At 42.7% G+C, this 27,945-nt stretch overlaps 1 protein-coding gene across 3 annotated transcripts in view; it reads left to right on the forward strand.

The window, feature by feature from the left end:
- Positions 1-949: 949 nt before the first annotated feature.
- The window catches only part of cfap74 (cilia and flagella associated protein 74), a 203,653-nt gene continuing 176,657 nt past the window's right edge, over positions 950-27,945 (forward strand). For all 3 annotated transcript variants that reach the window (XM_072585989.1, XM_072585990.1, XM_072585991.1), the window contains exons 1-4: positions 950-1,231; positions 5,342-5,402; positions 17,284-17,371; positions 24,594-24,725. In XM_072585989.1, the coding sequence (XP_072442090.1) occupies positions 1,184-1,231; positions 5,342-5,402; positions 17,284-17,371; positions 24,594-24,725 (329 nt within the window). In that variant the 5' untranslated portion in view covers positions 950-1,183. The remainder of the gene's footprint in view (positions 1,232-5,341; positions 5,403-17,283; positions 17,372-24,593; positions 24,726-27,945) is intronic.

Raw genomic sequence — 27,945 nt, forward strand, 5'->3', positions numbered from 1 at the left:
CACCCTCAGGTGACTGTGTGGCATTTGTACATTCTCCCTGTGTCGTCCAGGTGCTCTGGTTTCCTTCCACAGTTCAAAGATGTGCAAGTCAGGTGGATTGGCCATGCCAAATTGTCCATAGTATCCAGGAGTTTTAAAGCTAGGTAAGGTCAGAAGTCACACAGCACCAGGTTATGGTCCAGCAGGTTTATGTGAAGTCTCAAGCTTTCAGAGTGCTACACCTTCATCACTTCACCTGATGATGGGGCAGCACTCTGCAAGCTTCTGACTTCACATAAACTTCTTGGACTATAACCAGGCGTTGCGTGACTTCTGAACTTGTCCACCCCAGTCCAACACCATCACCTCCACATCAGGCTAGGTAGATTAGCCATGGGAAATGCAGGGTTACAGGGAAAGGGTAGAAGGTGATTTGGGTGGCATGCTCTTCAGAGGGATGGTGTCGACTCGCTGGGCCGAATGGCCTGCTCATACACTGTAGGGAGTCAATGATCAGTACTGTAATTAATCTGTGCCTGAAGAAGCTGTACTTAGGTACCTTAGGTGCTGTAAGTGGCGACTTATAAACTTTTCATTGTACTCATTTGAGTAAAGGTGACAATAAAGCTAATCTATTCATTCATTTAGTTTCAATTTCTTATGGTCTAAAGGCAGAGGTGACGATGAATCTGTGAACTTTTTTACAGCAGAGGGATTGAAGGCTGGCTGGTTAAGTCTATCTTACTGAATGGGAGAGCAGACTGGATGGGCTGAATGGTCTGCTCCTGCATCTTGTGATGTCTGGTGGATGGGAATATGAACAATAATTAATATTATTAATTATTACTGTACCAGGAGGACCACAGGAGCTGAGCCCCACCTTGTGAAGGGGCAGTTAGAGGATCTCTTTGCCAGGAGCTGACATTCCAGGGTGGATGAAGGAAGAAGGTTCTGGAAGGTGTCCCTCCTCAGCAGCAGCTTCCCTAGTAACCGCATGTTCCATCTCCGCTTTCACACCAAGAGAAAATCAGCCAGCAACACCCCAAAAAGCACTGCCTCATTAAGCCTCCTGTACATCAGGAAGGTTCTGTATAATTACTGTGTTCACCATTCAGACACTTCGCTACAGTTTTGTTAATTATAAACCACCCACCCCCGAAAATCGCGGACTGTTCCGCCCGGCCGTTACTATGGAAACCGCCAAATGCTAGGCCCGAAGCCTGGGCCTCGGGTGGATATGGGCGGCCGGCAGGTGAGGAGCGCTGGGGTTTACCTGTCCGGGTTCGGTCAGGGTTTTGTGTATCCCGGGGGTGGGGCGGGGCACATGGACCAAACCCCACTCTCCATCCTGGAACTCTCCCCCTTCATACCCCCCCCGAGCTCTCCCCCCCTCATACCCCCCCCGAGCTCTCCCCTCCTCATACCCCCCCCCCCGAGCTCTCCCCTCCTCATACCCCCCCCCGAGCTCTCCCCTCCTCATACCCCCCCCCAAGCTCTCCCCTCCTCATACCCCCCCCCCGAGCTCTCCCCTCCTCATACCCCCCCCCCCGAGCTCTCCCCTCCTCATACCCCCCCCCGAGCTCTCCCCTCCTCATACCCCCCCCCGAGCTCTCCCCTCCTCATACCCCCCCCGAGCTCTCCCCCCCTCATACCCCCCCCCGAGCTCTCCCCTCCTCATACCCCCCCCCGAGCTCTCCCCTCCTCATACCCCCCCCCGAGCTCTCCCCCCCTCATACCCCCCCCGAGCTCTCCCCCCCTCATACCCCCCCCCGAGCTCTCCCCCCCTCATACCCCCCCCCGAGCTCTCCCCCCCTCATACCCCCCCCCGAGCTCTCCCCTCCTCATACCCCCCCCCCCCGAGGTCTTCCCCCCCATACCCCCGAGCTCTCCCCCCCCATACCCCCCCCCGAGCTCTCCCCCCCTCATACCCCCCCCGAGGTCTCCCCCCCTCATACCCCCGAGCTCTCCCCTCCTCATACCCCCCTGAGCTCTCCCCTCCTCATACCCCCCTGAGCTCTCCCCTCCTCATACCCCCCCCCTGAGGTCTTCCCTCTCATACCCCCCCCCCGAGCTCTCCCCCCCTCATACCCCCTGAGCTCTCCCCCCCTCATACCCCCCCCGAGCTCTCCCCCCTCATACCCCCCCGAGCTCTCCCCCCCTCATACCCCCCCCGAGCTCTCCACCCCTCATACCCCCCCGAGCTCTCCCCCTCATACCCCCTGAGCTCTTCCCCCCTCATACCCCCCGAGCTCCCCCCTCATACCCCCCCGAGTTCTCCCCTTCATACCCCCCCGAGCTCTCCCCCTCATACCTCCCCGAGCTCTCCACCTCATACCCCCCCCGAGCTCTCCCCTCCTCATACCCCCCCGAGCTCTCCCCTCCTCATACCCCCCCGAGTTCTCCCCTCCTCATACCCCCCCCGAGCTCTCCCCACCTCATACTGCCCCCAAGCTCTCCCCTCCTCATAACCCCCCCGAGCTCTCCCCACTCATACCCCCCGAGCTCTCCCCCCTCAGACCCCTCCGAGCTCTCCCCCTCATACCCCCCCGAGCTCTCCCCTCCTCATACCCCCGAGCTCCCCCCGAGCTCTCCCCCCCTTCCCGCCCGAGCTCTCCCCCCCTTCCCGCCCGAGCTCTCCCCCCCTTCCCCACGAGCTCTCCCCTCCTCATACCCCCTAATCTCTCACCTCTTCATACCCCCTGAGCTCTCCACTCCTCATACATCCTCGAGCTCTCCTCTCCTCATACCCCCGCGAGCTCTTCTCCTCATACCCCCCTGAGCTCTCTCCGCTCATACCCCCCCGAGCTCTCCCCTCTTCATACCGCCCAGCTCTCCCTCCCTCATACCCCCTCAGCTCTCCCCTCCTCATACCTCCCGAGCTCTCCCCCCTCATACCCCCTGAGCTCTCCCCCTCATACCCCCCGAGCTCTCCCCCTCATACCCTCCCAGCACTCCCCTCTTCATAACCCCCCCGAGCTCTCCCCCTCATACCCCCCAGCTCTCCCCTCCTCATACCCCGCTGTGCTCTCCCCCTCATACCCCCCGAGCTCTCCCCCCTCATACCCCCCCCAGCTCACCCCTCCTCATAGCCCCCCGAGCTCTCCCCCTTATACCCTCCAGCTCTCCCCTCCTCATACCCCCCCTGAGCTCTCGCCTCCTCATACCCCCCCCGAGCTCTCTCCTCAAATCTCCCCCCTGAGCTCTCCACTCATGTCCCCCCCAGCTCACCTCCCTTCCCTTATACTCCCCCCCGAGCTCTCCCCTCCTCATATCTCTCAAAACTCTTCTCCCTTCATACTCCCCCTGAGCTCTCCCACTTAAACTTCCCTGACCTTCCCCCCCTTCTTCATACATCCCTCAGAGCTCTTCCCTCTTTCCCCTTGAGCTCTCCCACGCAAATCCCACCAAAGCTTACCCTTGTCAGCAGCAGTCCCCCAATCTGCCCTCCTGTTAAGCCCCTACAAGAGCTTTTCACCTCCCTTTTGCCACCTGCCCATTCCCTCCCATCCCACCCCACCCCAACCCACCCCAAAGAACTATCTCCCTCTTTCCTTAAACTTCGAGAAGTTCCCAAATTCCTCCTCCAACCCCTTAAAGCTACAAGAGTTCTCCGGTGAAAGCTATGTAGTTAGCTACTGAAGAATACAGACTTGAGCCTGATCCCTGCATCCTGCAACGTTAGTTTTATGAGATGTTGTTGGTCTTATTGTTTCTGAAATAGGAACAAATAAAACTATATCAAGCAGGATTTCTCTCCCTGATCCATACTCAGTAAGCTCCTTTGAGCATGTTTGTGTATATGTGAACTATTGGCACCCACAAAATTAGCTAAGTCTTAACTGTCCCCATAATCCAATAACCTAGCTGCCAATACTAGCTTTGTAAGTTTAACACTCAAGCATTGTACTAAAGAGTGGCTGATATCAATGGAACTGTGTCTTGCTGTAAACCAGACTTCAGCTCAGGTTATTTAGCAAAGTATAATGTGTAACAACAATGAATTGTATTTATATAGTATCTGAATGGAATAAAAAACTTCAAAGACTTTGTGTTAATTTGCAGTCAACTAATAACATGAAGAACTGGTGTCAAATGTTATATTTTCCTTATTACGAAAAAAATTGATAGAATCGTTTAATCCAAAAGATTCTGCACTGTACCATAAGTCCTCTTCTGCACCTCGTGTATGTACATGTGACAGTAAACCTAATCCAAACCAATTGAAAAAGAGGCCATTCAGCCCATCCAGTTTGCACTGACCTTCCGAAGAACAGCCAACCTCGACCCAGACCCCCACCGCCCAATCACCGTAAACTTATATGAGGTTTCCGCCATGGCTAACCCACCTAACCTGCACATTTTTGAACTGTGGGAGGAAGCTGGAGCATTGGAAGAATCCCACGCAAACACAGTCAAATTCGATGCAGACTCTCTTAACAAACATCTAACAGCTTTCAAACATTATCTATTATAATTGAAGATTGTAATTTCTTCAGTGTAGTGATAATTAGATAGCAGTACAATTATTTTTTATATTTATTCACAAGATATTGGCATCATTGACTAATTGAGAATTTATTGCACATCCCTATTTGCCCAGATAGTAGTTAAGAGTCAACCACATTGCTGTGGGTCTGAAGCCACCTGTAGCTCAGGACTGCAGATATCCTCCCCTAAAGGGCATTAGCGAACCAGCTGGGGTTTTCCGGCAATTGAAAGTGGTTATGTGGTCACCATTATGTGGCCTAGCTGGTTATTAATTCCAGATTTTTATTGGATTCAAATATCAGCATCTGCCATATTGGGATTCAACCCCATGTCCCCAGAATATTAACGCGAGGCTCTTCCTGATGAAGGGCTTCGGCCTGAAACGTCAACTTTCCTGCTCTTCGGATGCTGCCTGATGTGCTGTGCTTTTCCAGCAACACACTCTCATCTCTGATCTCCAGCATCTGCACACTTCACTGTCTCTGGATTACTGTTCTAGTGACATTACCACTGCACCATTGTCTCCCCTTATTATCTCTTATTTGCTATGAAAAATTAATTTTGTGCAAGGTACTTTGCATCTAATGTTGTACATTTAACAACACTCAGCTCCACATGTTATGTTAATGCATAAATACTGTTAACTTATTGCACCTAATTATGAATGGTTCCCGAATAAATATATTCTGTGAATAATTGCTTAAATAGGGCAATATAGTTCTGTGACTGTCAGCAGTTTTGTATGTGTAAACAGAAATTTGCTTAATTTGCATCCAGACATATTTTTTGGAAAGGGCATGTGTTTATCATTATTATTTAGGTTTGAAACAATTGCATTAAATGCATGAAATTCTTATTTCTATCCATGTTACAGCCACTGCAGATGGAATACTTGAATATGGAGGAAGAGGATGTTTATCAGGTTGAAAATGAAGGTGAGGGAGAAACAAAATTTGAATGTTAACAAGAATTAGAAATAAGTAAAGATGGAATTATTACTTTCAATATTTTTCTTCACAGATAGAATATTGCTAAGATATTAGTATCATTGCCTTAAATTGTAATAAGTGCATATGAGGGAGATCATTCAGTCCATCAGCTCCTCTTATTCCAGTTGTGTAGCCAGCTGCTTCCTGAATGACTGCAATGTTTTTACCTACACTATCACTCTGGAGGACCAGCATGCGTATTGTTTACTTTTTATATGAGAACGTGTTTATAGCAGTTGATCTGACATGATCTTATGCCATTATCATTTGCACAAGTATTCAAATGACAATCAAAAGAATGTCTATTCAATTTACAAAAGACAAAAACTTTAATTGAGGAACATGCAATCATTGCAGAAGAGAGAAATTTAAACCCAAATTACTGAAAAAAAATGCCCAAGAACAAGCAATTGCTTAAAAGGTACAAAATAAAAATGTTGAAATAGTTTCCATTCCTTTGGATGGCTAATGAACAACATTGTTTCTTCGACTATAGGTGTTTGGTCCAGAAAAGTTACTATCCGTTTAGCTAAGGTTTAGTTCCATTTCCTAACCGTTTTAAATTTTGCTTTGAAACACCCATAATGATGCTTCTTTACATTTTGCAAGGTCTTTGTCCCTCAATGCTTTTTGGAGTGTTTTTGCAATAATGTGCTTCATCATTGAGTCTAAGAATTAGTTTGCACAAAGCAACTGAGTATGTAGCTTCCTGAGTACTTTAATTCTGTGCATGAACTTGTGAGACTGTGCAGTTCTTCGGCACAGTGGCTCAGTGGTTAGCACTGCTGCCTCACAGCTCCATGGACCCAGGTCCGATTCCAGCCTCAGGTGACTGTCTATGTGGAGTTTCCACATTCTCCTGGTGTCTGCATGGGTTTCCTCCAGGTGCTCTGGTTTCCTCCCACAATCCAGAGATGTGCAGCTTAGGTGAATTGGTCATACTAAATTGCCCATAGTGTTCCGGGATGTATAGATTAGGTGTAATAGTCAGGGGTAAATGTAGAGCAATAGGGTAGGGGAATGGTTTGATGGGTTACTCTTCGGAAGGTCCGTGTGGACCTGTTTGGCCTAATGGGATTCTAAACTATAGGGATTCTAAAAAAAAATGATAATTAACTCTAGTTTTCAGCAGTTTTCTGTGTCAGGGGTTACAAAACTCTGACCTTGTAAGTAATCAATGCCTTCATGGGGGAAGGGGAGAAAACAGACAGCAATGCGAGATAGATTGGATTGAGATAATGGGAAAAAGAAGTGAAAACTATGTGTACCCTCATTACTGAGAGTGTTGTGCACAAATCATATTTTGTTCCAACACAGTAATGCATTGCAGTATTCATATAATGGAACAAATGATGAAACCAAACCTTGAAAAGTTATCAACATTATCTGGACCCTAATATGTGTCACATTCTTCAAATATATTTCAGTGTGATTGCAAAATAGATCAGTACAGTTTCTGGAGTCAGTGTTGACCTTAGTTACAGTTGTTCTAGTGGACATTGGCTGGAATTCCCTACTGAAGTTGTTTTTTTCTCTCGAGGTTTAAGAGGAAATCCCTTTTTAATATAATTTAATAATTATTGAAAGGAGTTAACAGGGTTGTTCCAGCATAAGTAAAAACACAATATTCTGACCTTTTGTCAGAACGTAGTTTAAGAGGTTTGACAGAAATCATCGAACTGAAGCATTAACACTGTCTTTCTCCCTTCATAAATGCTGCCTAATCCATTGAGATTTTCTAGCATTCTCTGCTGTTGTTTCCTGGTTTCTGTCTTCCTCCCTTTTCTGGATGAAGAAGTGGACATCTACTCAATTCCATTTCATTTTTATGTTTCTAGCTAGCTTTCTCTCATATTCTAATGTTTCCCTCCTTCTTAATCTTTTTTCCAATCTTTGCTTTTTTAAAATATGTTGCCTAGTTTGTTGACATGCATCTGTCTTTGTGATTTTTTTCTTAACATACATCTTTAGCTTTAGTCCTCCCCTTGGAATTTTTCTTTCATATTGGAATATGCCTATTTTGTGGTGTCTGATGTGTCCCCTTAAAGGTCTGCCACCATATCTCCCATGACTTATCCCTTCATCTAATTTGCCAGTTCACTCTAGCCACTCTGCTTTTATGCCCCATGACTGCCTTCATTTGAGTTTAAAATAGTAGACTTGAACTCAGTCTTCTCTCCCTCAGGCTGAATGTAAAATTCAATCTTATTATGATTAATGTTTCCTCGAAGTGCCCTCACTAAGAAATAATTAGTTAAATCTACCCTTTTGTACAATATCAAGTATGGTATAGCCTCCTACCTGATTGGCTCCAGTACATGCTGTTCCGAGAAACTATCCTGAAAACATTCTGTGAAATTCTTTTTCAGCCCACTTTTGTCCATCTGATTTTTCCAGTCAAAATGTGATTAAAACCCCTGATGACTATTCCCATACATTTCTGACAGTCTCCCATTTTTTTCTTTCTTGTACTGGGGTGTGTTGCTGAACAAAGAGACCTTGGAGTGCAGGTTCATAGTTCCTTCAAAGTAGAGTCGCAGGTACATAGGATAGTGAAGAAGGCGTTTGGTATGCTTTCCTTTATTGGTTAGAGCATTATGTATAGGTGTTGGGTGGTCATGTTGTGGCTGTACAGGACCTTGGTGAGGCCACGTTTGGAATACTTCGTGCAGTTCTGGTCTCCTTCATATTGAAAGGATGTTGTGAAACTTGAAAGGGTTCAGAAAAGATTTACAAGGATTTGAGCTGTAGGGAGAGGTTAAATCGGCTGGGGCTGTTTTCCCTGGAGTGCCAGAGGCTGAGAGGTGACCTTATAGAGGATTATAAAATCATGGAGAGGCATGAATAGGACAAATAGACAAGGCCATTTCCCTGGGGTGGGGGAGTCCAGAATTTGAGGGCGTTGGTTTAGGGTGAGAGGGGAAAGATATAAAAGGGACCTAACGAGCAACGTTTTCACACAGAGTGGTGTGAGTATGGAATGAGCTGCCAGAGGGAGTGGTGTAGACTGGTACAATTACAGCATTTAAAAGGCATCTGGAAGGGTATATGAAAGGAAGGGTTTAGAGGGATATTGGCCAAGTGCTGGCAAATGGGACTAGATTAAGTCTGGATATAAGGTCAGCACGGACGAGTTGGATGGAAGGGTCTGTTTCCGTGCTGTACATCTCCACGATTCTGTGGTAATTACTGTTCGAGAGTTCATACTTTATGCCCAGAAGTGACTTGTCTTTATCATTTCTCCACCCGAACCACTTCTACATTCTGCTTATCTAAACAGAATCTTTATTTTTTGTAACCTTGAGGCGTATCTATTATTTTACTTTTGGATATCTATTTTCAATTTATTCTTGACACAATTTTGATCCTTTGCCCACTATTTAGTATTTCCCCAATTATGAAGCTTGTTAAAACATGAGCTAAAACATTACAGGGAAGACATTAGATATTATTATTACAGAGTTTATAGCAGGGCACTTGAAATGTTCAAGATAGTCAGGCAGGGTCAACATGGGCTTGTAAAAGAAAAATCATGTTTATCCAAACTGAGGAAGAAGCACATACTGTGGATAGAACATAGAAAAATACAGCCCAGAACAGGCCCTTTGGCCCACGATGTTGTGCCGAGGTTTAATCCTAATGTAAAATATATTAACTTAACCTATGCATCCCTCAACTCACTGCTGTTCATGTGCATGTCCAGCAGTCACTTAAGTGTCCCTACTGACTCTGTTTCCACCACCACAGCTGGCAGTGCATTCCATGCATTCACAACTCTCTGCGTAAAGAACCTACTCTGACATCTCTCTGCATAAAGAACATACTCTGAAGTCTTCTTTATACCTTCCTCCTAATATCTTCAAACTATGACTCCTCATACCAGTCAATCTGCCCTGGGGAAAAGTCTCTGGCTATTGACTCTATCTATTCCACTCATTATTTTGTACACCGTGATTAGGTCTCCTCTCTTCCTCCTTTTCTCCAGAGAGAAGAGTCTGAGCTTATTGAACCTTTCTTCATAAGGCAAGCCCTCCAGTCCAGGCAGCATCCTGGTAAACCTTCTTTGCACCCTCTCCAGAGCCTCTGTATCTCTCCTATAGTAGGGTGACCAGAACTGGGCACAATATTCCAAGTGTGGTCTCACCAGGGACTTGTAGAGCTGTAGCAAAACCTCACAGCTCTTAAACTCAATCCCCCTGTTAATGAAAACCAAACCACCATATGCTTTCTTAACAACCCTCTCCACTTGGGTGGCAACTTTGAGGGATCTATGTACTTGCACACCCTGATCCCTCTGTTCCTTCATACTGCCAAGAATCCTGTCTTTAATCCTATATTCAGCATTTGAGTTCGACCTTCCAAAATGCATCACTTCGCATTTATCCAGGTTGAACTCCATCTGCCATTTCTCAGCCCAGCTCTGCATCCTGTCTATGTCGCACTGCAGCCTGCAGTAGCCCTCTATACTATCAACGACACCTCCAAATGTTGTGTCATCTGCAAATTTACTAACCCACCCCTCAATCTCCTCATCCAAGTCATTTATAAAAACTACAAAGAGCTGAAGCCCAAGAACAGAATCCTGTGGGACCCCACTCAACACTGACCTCCAGGCAGAATACTTTCCATCTGCAACCACTCTCTGCTTTCTGTCAGCCAGCCAATTCTGAATCCAGGTAGCCAAATCTCCCTGTATCCCATACCTCCTGACTTTATGAATGAGCCTACCATGGGGAACCTTATCAAATGTCTTGCTGAAGTCCATATACACCACATCCACTGCTCGACCTTCGTCGACCTGTCTTGTCATCTCCTCAAAGAACTCAATAAGATTTGTGACGCATGACCTGCCCCTCACAAAGCCATGCTGACTGCCTTTAATCATACCATGCTTTGCCAAATAGTCATAAATCCTATCCCTCAGAATTCTTTCCAAAACTTTGCTGACCACAGACATAAGACTGATTGGTCTGTATTTGCTAGGGCTTTCCCTATTACCTTCTTGATAAGAGGAACAACATTCATCTCCTTCCAATCCTCCAGTATGACTCCCATGGAGAGGAGGTAAATATCCTCACCAGCGGCTTAGCAACCTCCTTTCTTGCTTCCCGGAGCAGCCTAAGATAAATCTGGTCTGGCCCTGGGGACTTATCAATCTTAATGTTTTCCAAACTTTCCAGCACATCAACTTCATCATTCTTGATCTGGTCAAGACTGTTTCCCAGTTCTTCAAAGTTTTCATTAACAACAAGGTCCGTTTCCTTGGTGAAAACTGAAGCAAAAAACTCATTTAGGGCTTCCCCTATCTGCTCAGACTCCATGCACAAGTTCCTCCCACTATCCCTGATTGGTCCTACCTTCTCCCTGATCATTCTCTTATTCCTCCCGTCTGAGTAAAATGCCTTTGGGTTCTCCCTAATCCTTCTTGCCAAGCCTTTTCCGTGCCCCCTCCTGTCTCTCCTCAGTCCATTTCTGAGCTCCTTTCCAGTAAGCCTGTAATCTCTAAAGCTGTGCTAGACCCTCGCTTCCTCCACCTTATGTCAGCTGCCTTCTTCCTTTTGTCGAGAAGCTCCTCTGATCTCGTCATCCAAGGTTCCTTAATTTTACCCCTTCTTACCTGTCTCAGAGGAACAAATTTGTGCATCACTTGCAACAATTGCTCCTTAAATAGTCTCCACATGTCTGCTCTGCCCTTTTTGTGGAACAATTGTTCCCAATCTGTACTCCCTAACTCCTGTCTGATGGCGTCATAATTTCCCTTTCCCCAATTAAATATCTTCCCTCGGTAACTGCTCCTTTTCCTCTCCAAGGCTATTGTAAATGTGAGGCAGTTGTGATCACTGTCACCAAAGTGTTCACCCACCACGAGATCTGACACCTGTCCTGGCTCGTTGCTGAGCACCAAATCCAAAATGACCTCTCCCCTCGTTGGCCTGTCTACATACTGAGAAAGGAAACCCGCCTGAACACACCTGACAAAAATGGCTCCATCCAAACTATCTGCACTTAGGAGGTTCCAGTCAATATTGGGAAAGTTGAAATCACCCATAACTACAACCCTACTACTTCTGCATTTTTCCAGAATCTGCCCGCCTATAAGTTCTTCAATCTCTCGACTGCTATTAGGGGGTCTGTAGAAAACCCCCAATGCGGTGGCTGTACCCTTGCTGTTCCTAACTTCCACCCATACTGACTCAGTAGAGAAACTTTCCTCAACAACCTTCATTTCTGTAGCTGTGATGCACTCTCTGATTAGGAATGCTACACCCCATCCTTTTTTAGGATAGAGGGAAGCTAATGGATTTACTGTACTTCGATGTCTGGAAAGCATTTGATCAGGTGTCACATCCACGATTTTCATGGGATGTGGGTCACACAGATGGCATTTTATAATTGGTATAAATTACTTGGATGAAAGGACCGAAGGTATTGTTGCTAAATTTACTGATCACACTATGTAGGAAAACAATTTGTGAAGAAGATATAAGGAAGCTACAAAGGGATATAATTGAGTCGGCAAAAGTTTGGCAAATGGAGTCTAATGATGGAAAAGTGAAATTGTGCTTTTTTGGCAGGAAGAATAAAAACAAGCACATTAGTGAGAGATTAGTGAGACCTGAGATGCAGGGGGATATGTATCCTGTTGTAGTGTGCACATTCAACAGTAATTAGGAAAACAAATAGAATGTTGTGATTTATTCTGAGAAATATTAAATGCAAAAGTAGATAGCTTCTGCTTCATTTATATATTAGTGAGATTATATCTGGAGTAATATGTACAGTATTGGCTAGCTGATTTGTTGAAGGTTGTAAATGCAATGGAAGCATTTCAAAGAAAGTTTTTTGAACTTCTGTCTGGAATGGGTGGGTTCTCTTGTGAGGAAAGGTTGGAGAGTCTAGGCTTGTATTCGGCAGAATGGAGAAGAGAACGTGATGACTTGATTGAAATGTGTAAGATCCTAAAGCTGTGGAAAGGATATTTCTGCTTGTAGAGTTTACAGTCTGGAAAGAGGCCTTTTGACTCATCATATCTGTGCTGGTCATCAAGAATCTGTTAACTCTAATCCCATTTTTCAGCACTTAGCTCATAGCCTTGTATGCTGTGACTCTTCAACTGATTGTCTAAGTATTTTTGAAATGCTCTGATGGTTTCTGCCTCTTCCACCTTTTCAGGCAGTGAGTTACAGATACCCAACACCCTCTGAGTGAAAAAAACTTGCTTAATTTTCCTCTAAGCTCCATCCCCTTTACTTTAAATCTATGCCTCCTGGTTATTGACCTCTCTACTAAAGATAAAAGTTCCCATCCACCTTACCCTTCATAATATTGTACAGCTCAATCAGCGCCCCCCCCCCCCCCACTTTCAGCCTTTTCCGCTTTAAGAAAAACAGCTCAGGCCATCTAATCTTTCTTCAAAGCAAAAATGCTCCGGGCCAAGCAACATCGTGGTGAATCTCTTCTGCACACAGTACTGCAGCTATGGCTTAACCAACTTATGCAACTAATTGGACAGATCTTACAGAATTGAAAAGATACAACAGGCTAAATGACCTGCTGATGTGTGATAAGCTCTTCTGCCGACACCTGATAACCTTTCACCACCCCTTGCTTATTAAGAATGCATCTTCCTCTGCCCTAAAATAAAATTCTGCAAAGATTTCACCTTTTGAGGAAAAGATTTCCAATAACTCAAAAACTTTTGTGAGAAAAATATTCTCCTTATCTCTGTGTTAAATGTGTGGCCCCTTATCGTAAGATAATGACTGCTAGTTCTAGATTCTGCATGAATGGAAACATCATTTGCACAGAATTTTATACATTTCAATCAAATCATTTTTCACTCTTTCTAAATTCCAGTGGATACAACTGTTGCCTGTCTAACGTTTTGCTCATCCTGGTATTAGTCGAGTAAATAAAAAAACAGAATTGCTGATGAAGCTCAGCAGGTCTGGAAGCGTCTGTGGAGAGAAAACAATATAAATACTTTGAGTCTCATATGACTCTGTCATAACCCTCAGATCTCCAGTATCCATATTACTTCACTTTTGTTTTAGTAAACCTTCTATGATCTGCTCCCAATCACTTGCGTCCTTGCTTTCATAAGGAAACCAGTGCTGTACACAGTACAGATATGGTCTTATCAATAGCCTGTATAACTAAAGCATAGATTCCATACTTTTACATTAAAGTTCCTTTGCAATAAGCAATATCATTCTGTTAGCTTTCCTAATTACTTGCTGTATGCACATACTAAACATTTGCAATATACAGTATATACTAGGACACCCAGATCCCTCCGTATCTCAGAGCACTACAGTCTCTCACTATATAGATAATATGTTTCTTTTTATTTCTCTTGCCAAAATTGTCAATTTCATATTTACTCTTCATTATACTTCATTTGTCAGCTTTTTATCTATTCACTTAATTTATCTACGTCCCTTTGTGGCATCCTTATATCTTCTTCAAAATTTACTTTCTTACCAATCTTTGTGTAATCAGGAACTATAATAGGTATACCTAATAGCTATGCCCTTGGTCCCTTCAAGTCATTTATATAAATTGTAAGGAGTTGAGGCACCAACTGATCCCTGTGATACACTACTTATTACAGAAAATAGCCAATTTGTGCCTACTCTCTATAGTCTGTTTTCCTAAAATGTTACCTCCTTCATGATGAGCTTTTACTTCCTGCAATAATACATGATGTGGCATCATTAACAAATGCCTTCTAGAAATCCAGGTACAGTACATGCATCCCTTCCCCTTTACCCAAAGCATGCTACTTCTTAAAAAAAGCTCAACAAATTGGTTAAAAATCTTCATTTTTATAAAGTCATGTTAACTCTACCTGATTATCTTGAACATTTCTAATTGCTTTTCTATAACATCTGTTATAGTAGCTTCTAACATTTTCCCTATGTCAGATGTTAAGCTACCTGGCTAAAGTTTCATGTTTTCTATTCCCCTCCTTTTTAATAAAGGAGCTATTTACAATCTAATAGAATCTTCCTTGAACTAAGGGAATTTTGGAGAATTGAAAGCAATGTATCAATTATCTAATTAGCCCTATTTTTACAACCCTAACCATCAGGACCCATAGACTTGTCAGCTTGCAACTCAAATAATTTCCTTAGTACCACTTACTTGGTGACTGGAATTTTCTTGAATTCCTCCTTTCCTTATGTTTTCTGATTTACAATGTTTTGGGGGATATTACTTGTGAAGCCTCCTCTAATTTTATTTAATTTTGGCAATTTTATTGTTTGGTACGAGCACCCAGGCTCCATCCTTACTTTCAAGACATATTTCCTGCTTTCTTTCCTCAGCCCAAGGCGTATGATTCTTCATCCCCAGTAATTTCAGTCTTTGCTTCAGCATCCCCGTTTCCAAGCTAATCTCCTTTTGCCTTCCAGTTGTGCCCTTGCTTTGTTCAACAGTGGGTGAGGAGTTTGGGAGGCTAAGACTACTCCCCTCTGGACAAGTAGGGATGGACAATAAATGCTGCCCTGGAAGTGATGACCACATTCCATGACTGATTAAATTAAATCTTTCTTTCTTATGTCTTCTTTACTGGAAAAAAAACCCAACTTACTTCACAGTGTGCAATTCAACAAAGATAACTAACTCTGAACCAAAGTAGGAGATATTAGGAGGGATGAAGAAGAGCGTGTTCGAAGATCTAGACATTGCCATCTGGCACCTGAGCCTGGATTATTGAAGGATATCATCGAGGGCAGCATGCAGAAGAGGAAAGGTTCAAAGGTAGATTGCTGAATTCTTCAGAGGTAATGTCACACTGTTCAAAGAGATTGACTATAACCAGGTAAATAAGAGAGGAAACCAAATAAAGGCAGTTCCACTCAGCTGGAAGATGGAGGAGAAACATTTTGAGAGGTTGATGAGATACAAAAGTTACAGAGCAATTAAGCAGTACGAGGACAGAGAGTGTGGCATGCTCAATATCACCTCTCACAGATTCTAACATTTGGTGAACATCTTTTTAAACAGTTTCCTTGAATCCCCTTTTCTTCCACCAAATTATAGATTCCCCCAAGTCCTTGAACCTTAGACATGAACTCCCTCTAGTTTCTCACCCATACCCTTCCTAAGATAAGTCATAGCATGGTTTTGAAAGAATTTAGACTCTACTATTAGCTAGTGCTAAATACAGTAATTATAACTGACAGCTTAGAACTGTCTTGGTTTATTACTGTAGTTGTTCAACTGCAGCAAATCTGTCCTCCTTTCATTGCCACTTGGATTGTTCTGCTACGAAATGTTATTTTATGACACAAATATTAACAATATATTATTGCATGACTACATTTTTAAATTGTTTCTTAGTTGCCAAGGCAGCATTATTATTAAAGACGTTGAGCACATTTTCAGTTGTGAAATAAGAACTATTACACATCACCATGAAAAAGTGTTTCACATTTAATTTGCACATAGAAATATTTATCTCACACATTAATTCTGAGAACTTTTCATATCTTTTCAAACTAGTTTATAGTTATACGTTTCTTCATTTTGACATTTTATTGCAGAATTTGGAATTATTAATAGTTATTTTATTATTAATAAAATATACAAAAATATATTTCTAAATTTAAATAAGAAAATTCCATCTTTGCAAAACAATAGATTTTATTAATGGACCTTAACCACGACTTATTTCAATTATTTCTACTATTTGATCGGTTGCAAAATATTATATACAGAAGATATCTGTGATCAGCATGTGTTGGAGCCCTGTGTAAATGATTCTACAAAAATGTGCACTTGGAATTCTGCAGAACAGATAAAAGTAAGCACTGGACAATCGATTTATATTTTGACGCCAAGGAAGCAAAAGGAAAATGGAAAGTAGTATTATCAACTCAAGATTAACTTACTACCTAAAATCAGACAGTTCATAACCTCGACTTGCCTGGATAAGAACAACTCCAATAATGCTCAAGAAGCTTGACACTATCCAGGACAAAGCAGCCCCACTGATGGTCATCCCACCTGTGACTTTAAACATTCACTCCCTCCACCACTGTCATCAAGATGCAACAACTCAGTAGGGCTCCTTCAGGAACATGTTTGAAATGCAAAATCATGCTTACCTGAGAGAAAAAAGACCAACAGACTCATACACCACTTCCTGCAAGCTTGCTTGCAAGTCTGATATTATCACAGATGGAACTACATCCAATTCTTTCACTGTCATTGCTTCAAAATCCTGGAATTCTCTTCCAATTAGCACTCTGGATATACCCACACTACATGAATTGCATTGATTCCAGAAAGCAGTTCACACCACCTTCTTAGAGGTAATTAAAATGGGCAATAACTGCTGCCTTGCCAGCAATACTCACATCCCATCATGGATAAAACACTGACTGTTTTTCTATTCCCAGAGCCATGAGGGAATGCCTTGTTCAATAATTGTATTTAAGTAATTTACTAAGCTTTCTGAATACCTTTAATTGCTATTTTGGTCCATTCTACTGAGCTAGTGTGTGGTTTGTCATAGAGTCACAGAGTTGTAGAGCTGTACAGCACAGAAACAGACCTTTCGGTCCAATTCATCCCTGCTGACCAGATGTCCTAACTTAATGGTATATACTTGTATTTTTTTTAAAATTGACATCATTAAACATGTGTGAAACCCTCAGTGATACAATGGTCATATGGATGCTCTGGTGTTTTAATAGAAGTATTGAATAAAATGTTATGTAAAGCAAAGTGCACTTACAAGAACAATTTTGGCACAGGGTCACTTACAAGTTGTAGTTAACTGCCAAATAAATATTGACTTTTCTGTTTTTATTTGTAGGTATGGAAAAACAGTTTTATGTGTTTGATGAACTAGGCATGGAATGCGATGATGAATTTTCAGATGATGATGACCCTGAAATAACATGGTGAGTTGGTGAACTCAGTGGAGCATTGATTCAAGTTAAGCAGATTAGTTGGAGTATGGAAACAGATCAGTTATGATCTAATTGGATGGTTGAGTAGTCTTGAAAGGGGATGATTGGCTGTTCTTGTTTCAATATATTTTGTTCACACCAACATTTTTAGTATCCTCTCTGGTTTCCTTTTGCAGCATACAGTATTTCAAAATTTGCTATATCAATATAGGCTGTTCTGTTTTTTGATTATGCTGTTTTCTTCAAGAGAAACTCATCCTAATCTAAAACAATAAATGCATGTATTATTTTAAATTAGTAACTGTGGTTTGCCAGATTAATTTTGATGGTGAACTTTCAACATTTATGAGATGAGCCTGAAAAATTATATTTTCAGTTTTTTTCAAACCTTAAAAGGATACTTTTACTTAGAAATTTCACCTGCTGTTCAGTATATATACTGTTGTGTTGGTTCATGCTGTACTGCAGCATCCAAAGATGAAAGAATAATATTTTTTAAAAAACAAAAACAAATCTGTGAAAGGCACAGCAAGCCCCCTTGCCCAAGAGAATTTTCTGAGTCTTTGCAAGACCCAGGGTTTCTGAGATAATCAAGTTATCCATTTGGATTTCAATAGGAAAAATACAAAATTAGGTTTTAAGCGTACTGATGGTAAAAAATAAACTGAGCTCAAACCGAACAGATAAAAGAAGGAACTGAAGAGGATTAGTTCACTTGATGGCTTCTGTAATTCATCTCAATGCTTTTCCCTGGAGGGAGGCAAGTGTGCCAGCACTCCCACTAACATAACTGTGGGTGTTGAGTTGGCAGGAGTATATTGCAAATTGTATCATAATTATAGGATTGATACTGTAAACTACAAGTGTAAACCTCAGGTGCTATGTTATATTACATGTGTCAAAGATTATTATGTTTCTATTACATTTGACTTAGTAATCAGAACTATTTCTGTTTAAACATTACACATTTGTAGCTAAAGAGGATGACATTTTTTGTTTGTTATAATTATACATTTTACGACAGATCTTACAAATACTTGCTCCTAGTACAGTTGCATTTGCCAGCTGTGCAGACTGGAAGTTTAAGCACATATGTCAAAAAGCCACCAGAGGATTTAGTAACTATTATTGTTCAGCTGCTATTCCCTAAGATTCTTGAACACTGCCTCTCTAGCTCGGTTTCTATCTTAAGCAGAGAGTGGGGATAGGATCCTTCTCAGCGTGGCAGCTGGTGACAAGTGATGTTCAGCAAGGCTCAGTGCTAGGCCCACAAACTTTCACTTTATACATTAATGATCTAGACGAAGGAACTGAGGGCATTCTGGCTAAGTTTGCAGACGATACAAAAATAGGTAGAGGGACAGATAGCATTGAGGAGGTGAGGAGGCTGCAGAAGGATTTGGACAGGTTAGGAGAGTGAGCAGAGAAGTGGCAGATGGAGTACAACATGGGAAAGTGTGAGGTCATTCACCTTCGTAGGAAGAATAGAGGCACGGACTATTTTCTAACTGGGGAGAAAATTCAGAAGTCTGAAGTGCAAAGAGACTTGGGAGTTCTTGTCTAGGATTCTCTCAAGGTAAACTTGCACGTTGAGTCAGTAGTTAGGAAGGCAAGTGCAGTGAAGGCATTTATATTGAGAAGTCTTGAATTAAAAACAAGGATGTACTTATGAGGCTGTATAAAGCTCTGGTCAGGCCATAATTAGAGTATTGTGTGCAGTTTTGGGCCCCATATCTCAGGAAGCGTGTACTGGCCCTGGACTGTGTGCAGAGGAGATTCACGAGAATGGTCCAGGGAATGAACACCTTAACATATGAGGAACGTTTGACGACTCTGGATCTATACTCGATGGAATTTAAAATGATGAGGGGGATCTAATTGAAACTTACAGAATATTGAATGGCCTGGACAGAGTGGATGTTGGGAAAATGTTTCCAATGGTAGGAGAGACTAGAACCTGAGGGCATAACCTTAGAGTAAAAGGAAGATCTTTTGGAATGGGGACAAAGAGAATCTTTTTCAGCCAGAGTAGTGAATCTATGGAATTCACTGCCACGGAAGGCTGTGGAGGTCAGGTCATTGAGCATATTTAAGATTGAGATAGATAGATTCTTGAGTATCAAGGGAAGTTGGGTTACAGGAAGAAAGTGGGAGAATGGTGTTGAGAAACTTATCAGCTGTGATTGAATGACAAAGCAGACTTGATGGGCTAATTGGCCTAATTTCTGTTCCTATGTCTTATGGTCTTAAAGCCTACCACTTTAAACAAGTTTTTGGTGATCTAGACTAGCAAATGCATATAGAGTTATAGAGTCATATAGCATTAAAACAGGCCTTTCGGCTCACCATGTCCACGCCAACCAACAAACATCAAACTATACAAATCCCATTTACCTGCACTGATTCATAGCCTACAATGCCCTGGCATTTTAAGTGTTCATCTAGATGCTTCTTAAATGTTGCGAGAGAACCATCTCCTGAGTAGCACATTCTATATATTAACACCCTGTGGGTGGAAACATTTTATCTCAGATCTCCTCTAAACCACTTACACCAGCATCCTAATCTTATTCCTTCTGGTCTTAGACACATCTGACTTGGGGAAAATATTCTCATGATCTACTCTTGTCTATGCTTCTCATAATTTTGTGTATCTCAATAAATTCTCTCTCAGGCTCCTCTGCTTCAATGAAAACAAACCCAGCCTATCCAGTCTCTCCTCATAACTGTGACTTTTCATCCCAGGCAACACCACGGTGAATATCCTCTGCACCCTGTCCAGTGCACCATGTCCTTCCGGTAGTATGGTGACCAGACAGTACACAGTATTCCATCTGTAGTCAAACAGATGTCTTATAAAGTTAAAACAAGACTTCCTTGCTTCTATATTGTATGCCCTGGTTAATGAGGGCAAGCATCCCACATGCCTTCTTCACCGTCCTGTATACCTGCACGGACAAAATTCAGGGATCTGGAGACTCGTACATCAGGCTCCCTTTGTTCCTCAATACTCTCTAGAGATCTATCATTCAAGCATAAAAACATTCCTCCACTATTGCCCTTTGTCTCCTATTTGCAACCCACTTGCCAACTTTCCTTGGATCCCATGGGCTATTATCTTTTGGACTAGCATTCCATGTGTGACATTGTTAAAGGCCTTACTGAAGTTCACTTAAATCACTTCAACTGCACAACCCTCATCAATATATTTAGCCACCTTATGAAAAAAATCAATTAAATTCATTAGACAGAATTTCCCTCAATCAAATCCGTGCTGACAATCCATTATCAATCCCTACCTTTCCGAATGTTGATTAATCTGTCCCTGAAAATTGTTTCCAATAATCTCCTATCACTGATGCCAGACTAATTGGTCTGTAATTACCTGGCCTATTTATGCTGCCTTTCTTGAACAAAGGAACTACATTAACAATCCTCAGTCATCTGGCAATTTATCTGTGACCAACGAAGTATTAAATATCTCTGTCAGGGCCCTAGCAATCGGTTCCCCTGCTTCCTATTGCAGCCTGGGGTACATTTCATCAGGTTTTGGAGACTTTTGCACCTTTATGCCCACTGAAACATCTAATATTTCCTCCTTATTAATCTTAACATGTTCTAGTAACTCACCATCTCAAATGAAATCCTCAGATACAATGTCTTTCTCATATGTGAATGCACAGAAGTATCCATTTAAGACCTCGCTCACATTCTCAGGCTCCATGCACAGATTGCCCCATTGGGCAATTCCCACTCTTTCCCTGGTCATTGAGTCATAGAGTCATACAGCATGGGTAACAGACCTTTTAGTCCAACTCATCTGCACCGACCAGACATCCCAATCTGACCTTGTCCCATTTGCTAGCATTTGGCCCATTTCCCTTCAGACCGTTCCTGTTCATGTACCGATCCAGATGCCTTTTAAATTTTGTAATAGTACTAGCCTCCACCATCTTCTCTGGCAGCTCATTCCAGACACGTTCCACCCTCTGCGTGAAAAGGACTCTCTGATCCTTTTTAAATCTTTCCCCTTTCACCTTAAACCTATGTCCTCTAGCTTTGTCCTCCTAATTTATTTTCTAAGCAATCCCTAATATTCCTTTTTGAAGAGCCTCCCCTGTTTTTCATGCTCTGTACTTGACATCTGCTTCTTTCTTTTTATTTATCAAACTTGCAATATCTCATGACATTTAACGTTCCCTGGACTTGCTGCCCTTGCACTTCACTCTTAGAGGAACATGCTGGCCCTAAATTCTCATTATACTCTCTCATACTCATCTGTTCACCCCCCTACTGGACTGTTTTAGCATCTTTTCCAAATCAGTTTGGACCTTGCTCTCAACTTTACAGCTACTCTGTGCCCCAACCCCCTGCCAAATTATTTAAAACTTCCCCAACAACACAAGCGAACCTCCTATTAGGGCTATTGGACCCATGATTGTTCAGGTACAACCTATCCAGCTTGCACAGGTTCCTCCTACTCCAGAAGCTATCCCAGTGATTCAAAAGTCTGAAGCCCTCCCTCCAAGGGCTTTACCACATGTAAAGCCACCATAGCATCCCTTTGCCACATGTATAGTTGAGCTAGCTTCCTATTCCTATACTCAGTGTGTGACACTGGAAGTAATTCAGAGATTACAGCATTAGTTTTTTGTTGACCTCTTTAATTTACTACCATCTCTCCTGTTGCAGGACCTCATTTCTTCTTTCTATCCATGTCGTTGGTACCCACTCTTATCAAATGTCCTACAGCTGATCTGAGACATCCCTAACCCTGGTACCAAAGAAGCAACATGTCATTGAGAGTTTTGCTTGCTGCCACAAAACCGCCTTGATGTTAGACTGGGGTGGACAAAGTCAGAAGTCATTTGACACCAGGTCATAGTCCAACAGGTTTATTTGAAATCACAAGCTTTTGGAGGCTGCTCCCTCATCAGGTGAAGACCACTGAAGGTTGAATGTTTTAACTCCCCCTCCCACTCCACCAAGCACATGCAGATTATGGGCCTCCTCCATCGCCAAACCCTTACCACCCGACTCCTGGAGGAAGAACGGCTCATCTTTCACCATGGGACCCTGCAACCACACATGATCAATGTGGATTTCACCTCATTTCCTCTTCCCCCTCCCCCCCCCACCCTATCCCACTCCCAAACGTCCAACACGGCAGCGCCCCCTTGACTGGTTCTACGTGTCCATCTTCCTTCCTTCTACTCATCTGCTATACCCTCCCCTTCGACCGGTCACTTCCACCCACACCTTCATCTACCTATCACATTCCCAGCTACCTCATCCCAGCCTCACCCCCCCCTCCCATTTATCTCTCAGCATCCCCCCCCCCCCGGCTCACAAGCCTCATTCCTGATGAAGGGTTTATGCCCAAAGCGTTGATTCTCCTGCTTCTTGGATGCTGCCTGACCTGTTGTGCTTTTCCAGTATCACACTTTCGAATTTGAAAGGGGGTGGCCCCAGGGAACTCCTGCACCACCTGTCATAGTTACCAGTCTTTGTGGTGATCACCCAACGCTTTACTGCCTATGAAGCCCTTACTTGTGATATGACCAGCTCACTAAACGTACTATCCACAAGGTCCTCAGCATCATGGATGCTCTATAGTGAGTCCATCGACAGCTCCAGCCACTCCATGTGGTCAAACCAGAGCTGCAGCTGGACACATTTCCTGCATGTATGGCTCAGTGTCATACTTCTGTTTTATAGTGCTCCCATGAAGGAAAATTTGAGCTCACAACTAGATTAACCATGGTTTTAATGAATGGTACACCAAATCAAAAGGGCCAAATGGCCTAATCCAGCTCATAGGCCCTATCAGATTGTAATGTGTAAGAGGTAACTTGACCCATTGAAAGTGCTGTGCCATTCAGTGACTTCATGGCAGATTTGATAAACCTCAATTCCACCTACTACATTATTCAAATAGTCCTTGATTCCCCCACCTGATTAAAAATTGTCTATCTCAGCCTTGAATTGTTTAGCGACCCAGCCTTGACAATCATCTGAGGTAAAGAATTCCACAGATTGACTACTCTCAGAAGAAATTCCTCCTTATCTCTATCCTACTCTGAGATTATGCCCTCTGGTCCTATACTCCTTTGCAAAAGGACATGACATCTCTGCATATAACTTGTCAAGGTCACTAAGAATCTTATATCATTCTTCTAAACTCAATGAGTACAAGCCCAGACTACTTAACCTCACCTCATGAGAAAATCCCTCCACACCCAGAATCAAACAAGCTCGCCTTCTCTGGCCAGTATATCTTCATTTAGAGAAGGGGACCAAAACTGTTCACAGTATTTTAGCTATAATCTGACTCATACCCTATATAGTTTTAGCAAGACTTCTAATTTTTATGCTCCAGTCCCTTTAAAATTAACGCCACCGTTCCATTTGCTTTCCCTGGTACCTGCTGAACCTGAATGCTAGCTTTATGTAATTTATGCATGAGAACCACTAAATCCCTCTTATTTATTTATTATTCATTTATATCTCAGAAGGTATAGTGAAAAGTGTTTTGTTCAATTTTTTGATTCATGCTGCCAAAGTGCTTAACCTCACATTTCCTCACATGATATTTCATCTACCAAGTTTTTACCCATTCATCCACCTACCTAGATTCTTTGTGTCATCCTCCCTACATGCCTTCACAACTATGTTTGTGTCATTCACAACCATGGATCTAGCACATTCACCACCATCATCTAAGTCATTAGTATACATTATGAATAATTGTGGCTCCAGTACTGATCCCTGTGGCACACCACTAGTTACAGGTTACCATTGCTGGAAATATCTCCTATATCCCTACTCTCTGCCTTCTGTTAGTTATCCAATTCCCTGTCCATGCTTATATACTAGCCCCAACACCAAGAGCTCTTATCTTAGTAATTAGCCTTATGTGCATTACTTAATTGAACATCTCTTAGAAATCCAAATATATTACATCGATTGGGTCCTCTTTATCTAGGTTAGAGTGGTGCTGGAAAAGCACAGCAGTTCAGGCAGCGTCCGAGGAGCAGGAAAATCGACCATTCAGGCAAAAGCCCTTCTCTTTATCTACCTTTGCTACCTGTTAAGAGCACCAGAAAGTACCATAAACTGTTTGTAAAATAATGTTGCAAACTGAGCAAGTTGTTGAGAAAACTGTAAGAGATTATTTTGATTTTAATTTAAGAATGTTATTCATTATTTTAAGGGAGGAAAATGATTCTACTAATGTAAAAGACCTGAGCTATCCTGAGACGGTGCACATCCAAAAACGCCAGAGAAGGCTGAAGGAGCTGGAAATACTGCATCAGGAAAAAGATTTGAATGTTCAAAAAATAAGGTACTTAATAATTTCTGTAATCCTTTAAGTGTTCTGGGTGAATCATATTTTATGAATTGAAAAGAAGATATGTGAGTTTGATTTGGACACCTGCATATGAAAGTGAGATTTTTCTCCGTACGTGTTTGACAGGATATCTTAATAATTTATCATTACAGTATCTGTATAATTTCAACATATATTTGTTTCAACATGTATATTCATTGCTTTTTTTCCTTCCAATTAGAAATCAAGGGCTGAATCTTACCATATTTTGACAAAATGTAATTTTTTACCAAGTTTCCCTCCATGAGGCCTAACTGGTTTTCTCACACGACTCTCCCCAACTTGATCTCAAACAAAATACCACACCTGTGTGGTGCCCCACTCGTACGATGCTAGCTTGATTCTCACTCCCACTTGCTATGGCTGAACGTACTCACCAGGTATCCTGGAACATTTGGCATATGTGAAATCTGCACCCCGCTTTGCGGACAGAGACCTGAATGTCCTGATAAATGAGTTATTGCAAAGGATTGTGTTCAGTGTTGGAACACTGCATTCAGTTCTGGTCCCCCAGCTACAGGAGAGATGTTGTGAAACTTGAAAGGGTTCAGAAAAGATTTGGAAGGATGTTGCCAGAATTGGAGGATCTGATCTATAGGGAGAGGCTGAATAGGCTGGGGCTGTTTTCCCTGCAACGTCAGAGGCTGAGGGATGACCTTATAGAGGTTTATAAAATCATGAGGGGCATGAATTGGACAAATAGACAAGGTCTTTTCCCTGGGGTGGGGGAGTCCAGAACTAGAGAGCATAGGCATAGATTAGATTAGATTAGATTACTTAGTGTGGAAACAGGCCCCTCGGCCCAACAAGTCCACACCGACCCTCCGAAGAGTAACCCATCCACATCCATTTCCCTCTGACTAATGCACCTAACACTATGGGCAATTTAGCATGGCCAATTCACCTGATCTGCACATCTTTGGATTGTGGGAGGAAACCGGAGCACCCAGAGGAAACCCATGCAGACACAGGGAGAATGTACAAACTCCACACAGACAGTCACCCGAGGCTGGAATCGAACTGGGTCCCTGGCGCAAGAGGGGAAAGATTTAAAAGGGACCTAAGGGGCCACATCATTCACGGCCTGGGAAGATTCCACCCCATGTTGTGTTAATACTGGGGACAGGTAAGGAAGGGAAGTTGAGGCCACAATCAGGTCAACCATGATCTTATTGACTGGTGGAGTAAGATAGAGGTGCCATATGGCCTACTTCTGCTTCTAATGTATGCTTTTGCATTCAACACACAATGTTTCACCAAGTGGAATTGTTAGCTGAGAAATAACAACACTTATCTGTCTGCCTTTATAAGTAAGCATCAGATTCAAACTATACAACTATGTTAGAAGGTAGTCTAATTTGGAGAAATATTTCAGATTGATCATGTTCAGTTTACTTCTTGTACTTTCATGATGCAGTTTTTGCATCATAAAAATGATGTTGCTCAATGTTACTCCAACCTGTGGAACCAATCTGAAGCCCATCTAACCTACACTATACCATTCTCATACATATGCCCATCCAATGACCATTTAAATGCCCTTAAAGTTGGCGAGTCTACTACTGTTGCAGGCATTGCGTTCCAGACCCCTACTACTCTCTGAGTAAAGAAACTACCTCTGAATTCTGACCTATATCTATCACCCCTCAATTTAAAGCTATGTCCCCTCATGCTGGCTATCGCCATCCGAGGAAAAAGGCTCTCGCTGTCCAACCTACCTAACCCTTTGATTATCTTATGTCTCAATTAAGTCATTTCTCAAACTTCTCTCTAATGAAAACAGCCTCAAGTCCCTCAGCCTTTCCTCCAAGGACCTTCTCTCCATACCAGGCAACATCCTAGTAAATCTCCTCTGAACCCTTCCCAAAGCTTCCACATCCTTCCTATAATGCGGTGACCAGAACTGTACACAATACTCCAAATGTGGCTGCACCAGAGTTTTGTACAGCTGCAGCATGATCTCATGGTTCTGAAACTCAATCCCTCTACCAATAAAAGTTAACACACCGTATGCCTTCTTAACAGCCCTATCATGGGTGGCAACTTTCAAGGATCTATGTACCTGGAGACTGAGTTCTCTCTGCTCATCCTCACTACCAAGAATCTTACCATTAGCCCAGTACTCTGCATTCCTGTTACTCCTTCCAAGGTGAAATCACCTCACACTTTTCCACATTAAACTCCATTTGCCACCTCTCTGCCCAGTTCTGCAGCTTATCTATGTCCCTCTGTAACCTACAACATCCTTCAGCACCATCCACATCTCCACCCACCTTAGTGTCATCCGCCAACTTACTAACTCATTCTTCTATGCCCTCATTTATATAAATGACAAACAGTGGCCCCAAAACAGATCTTTGCAGTACCCCACTAGTAACTGAACTCCAGGATGAATATTTCCCATCAACTACCACCCTCTGTCTTCTTTCAGCTAGCCAATTCTGATCCAAACCGCTAAACCACCCTCAATCCCTTGCCTCCATATTTTGTATAATAGCCTACCGTGGGGAACCTTATCAAATGCTTTACTGAAATCCATATATACCACATCAACTGCTTTACCCTCATCCACCTGTTTTGTCACCTTCTCAAAGAACTCAATACGGTTTGTGAGGCATCACCTACCCTTCACAAAACCGTGTTGACTATCCCTAATTAACTTATTCCTCTTTGGATGATTATAAGTCCTATCTCTTATAACCCTTTACCCACAACAAGTAAGGCTCACAGGTCATTAATTTCCAGGGATGTCTCTACTCCCCTTCTTGAACAAGGGAACAACATTTGCTAACCTCCAATTTTCTGGCACTATTCCCGTAGACAATGATGACATAAAGATCAAAAGATCAAAGCCAATGTTCTGTGTCAGTGCATCAAGCATGAGATGTGTAAACAGGTTCACTCTTCTGATCCATTTTCCTTGGTAAGTGAATTGGGAATTTATCAGAAGGTACGGAGCAGAAGTTATTTCCCCTTCGAGCAGGTGGAGTCTGTTGACATCAACAACCAGATGACTCAAACAATATCTGAGCGTTAAGTGACATTCCTATTAGCAGAAATAACAGATCTAAAAAGTTCTTTTTTGAAAAAGATCTTATAGCTTTAAAAGTTGGAGTTCTGCAGGATTAACAAACTTTCACAGGAGCTTTGTCTTGTGGATTGAGAAGGCCTGATC

This window comes from Chiloscyllium punctatum, chromosome 16 (assembly GCF_047496795.1).
Source record: "Chiloscyllium punctatum isolate Juve2018m chromosome 16, sChiPun1.3, whole genome shotgun sequence".
Taxonomy (NCBI): domain Eukaryota; kingdom Metazoa; phylum Chordata; class Chondrichthyes; order Orectolobiformes; family Hemiscylliidae; genus Chiloscyllium; species Chiloscyllium punctatum.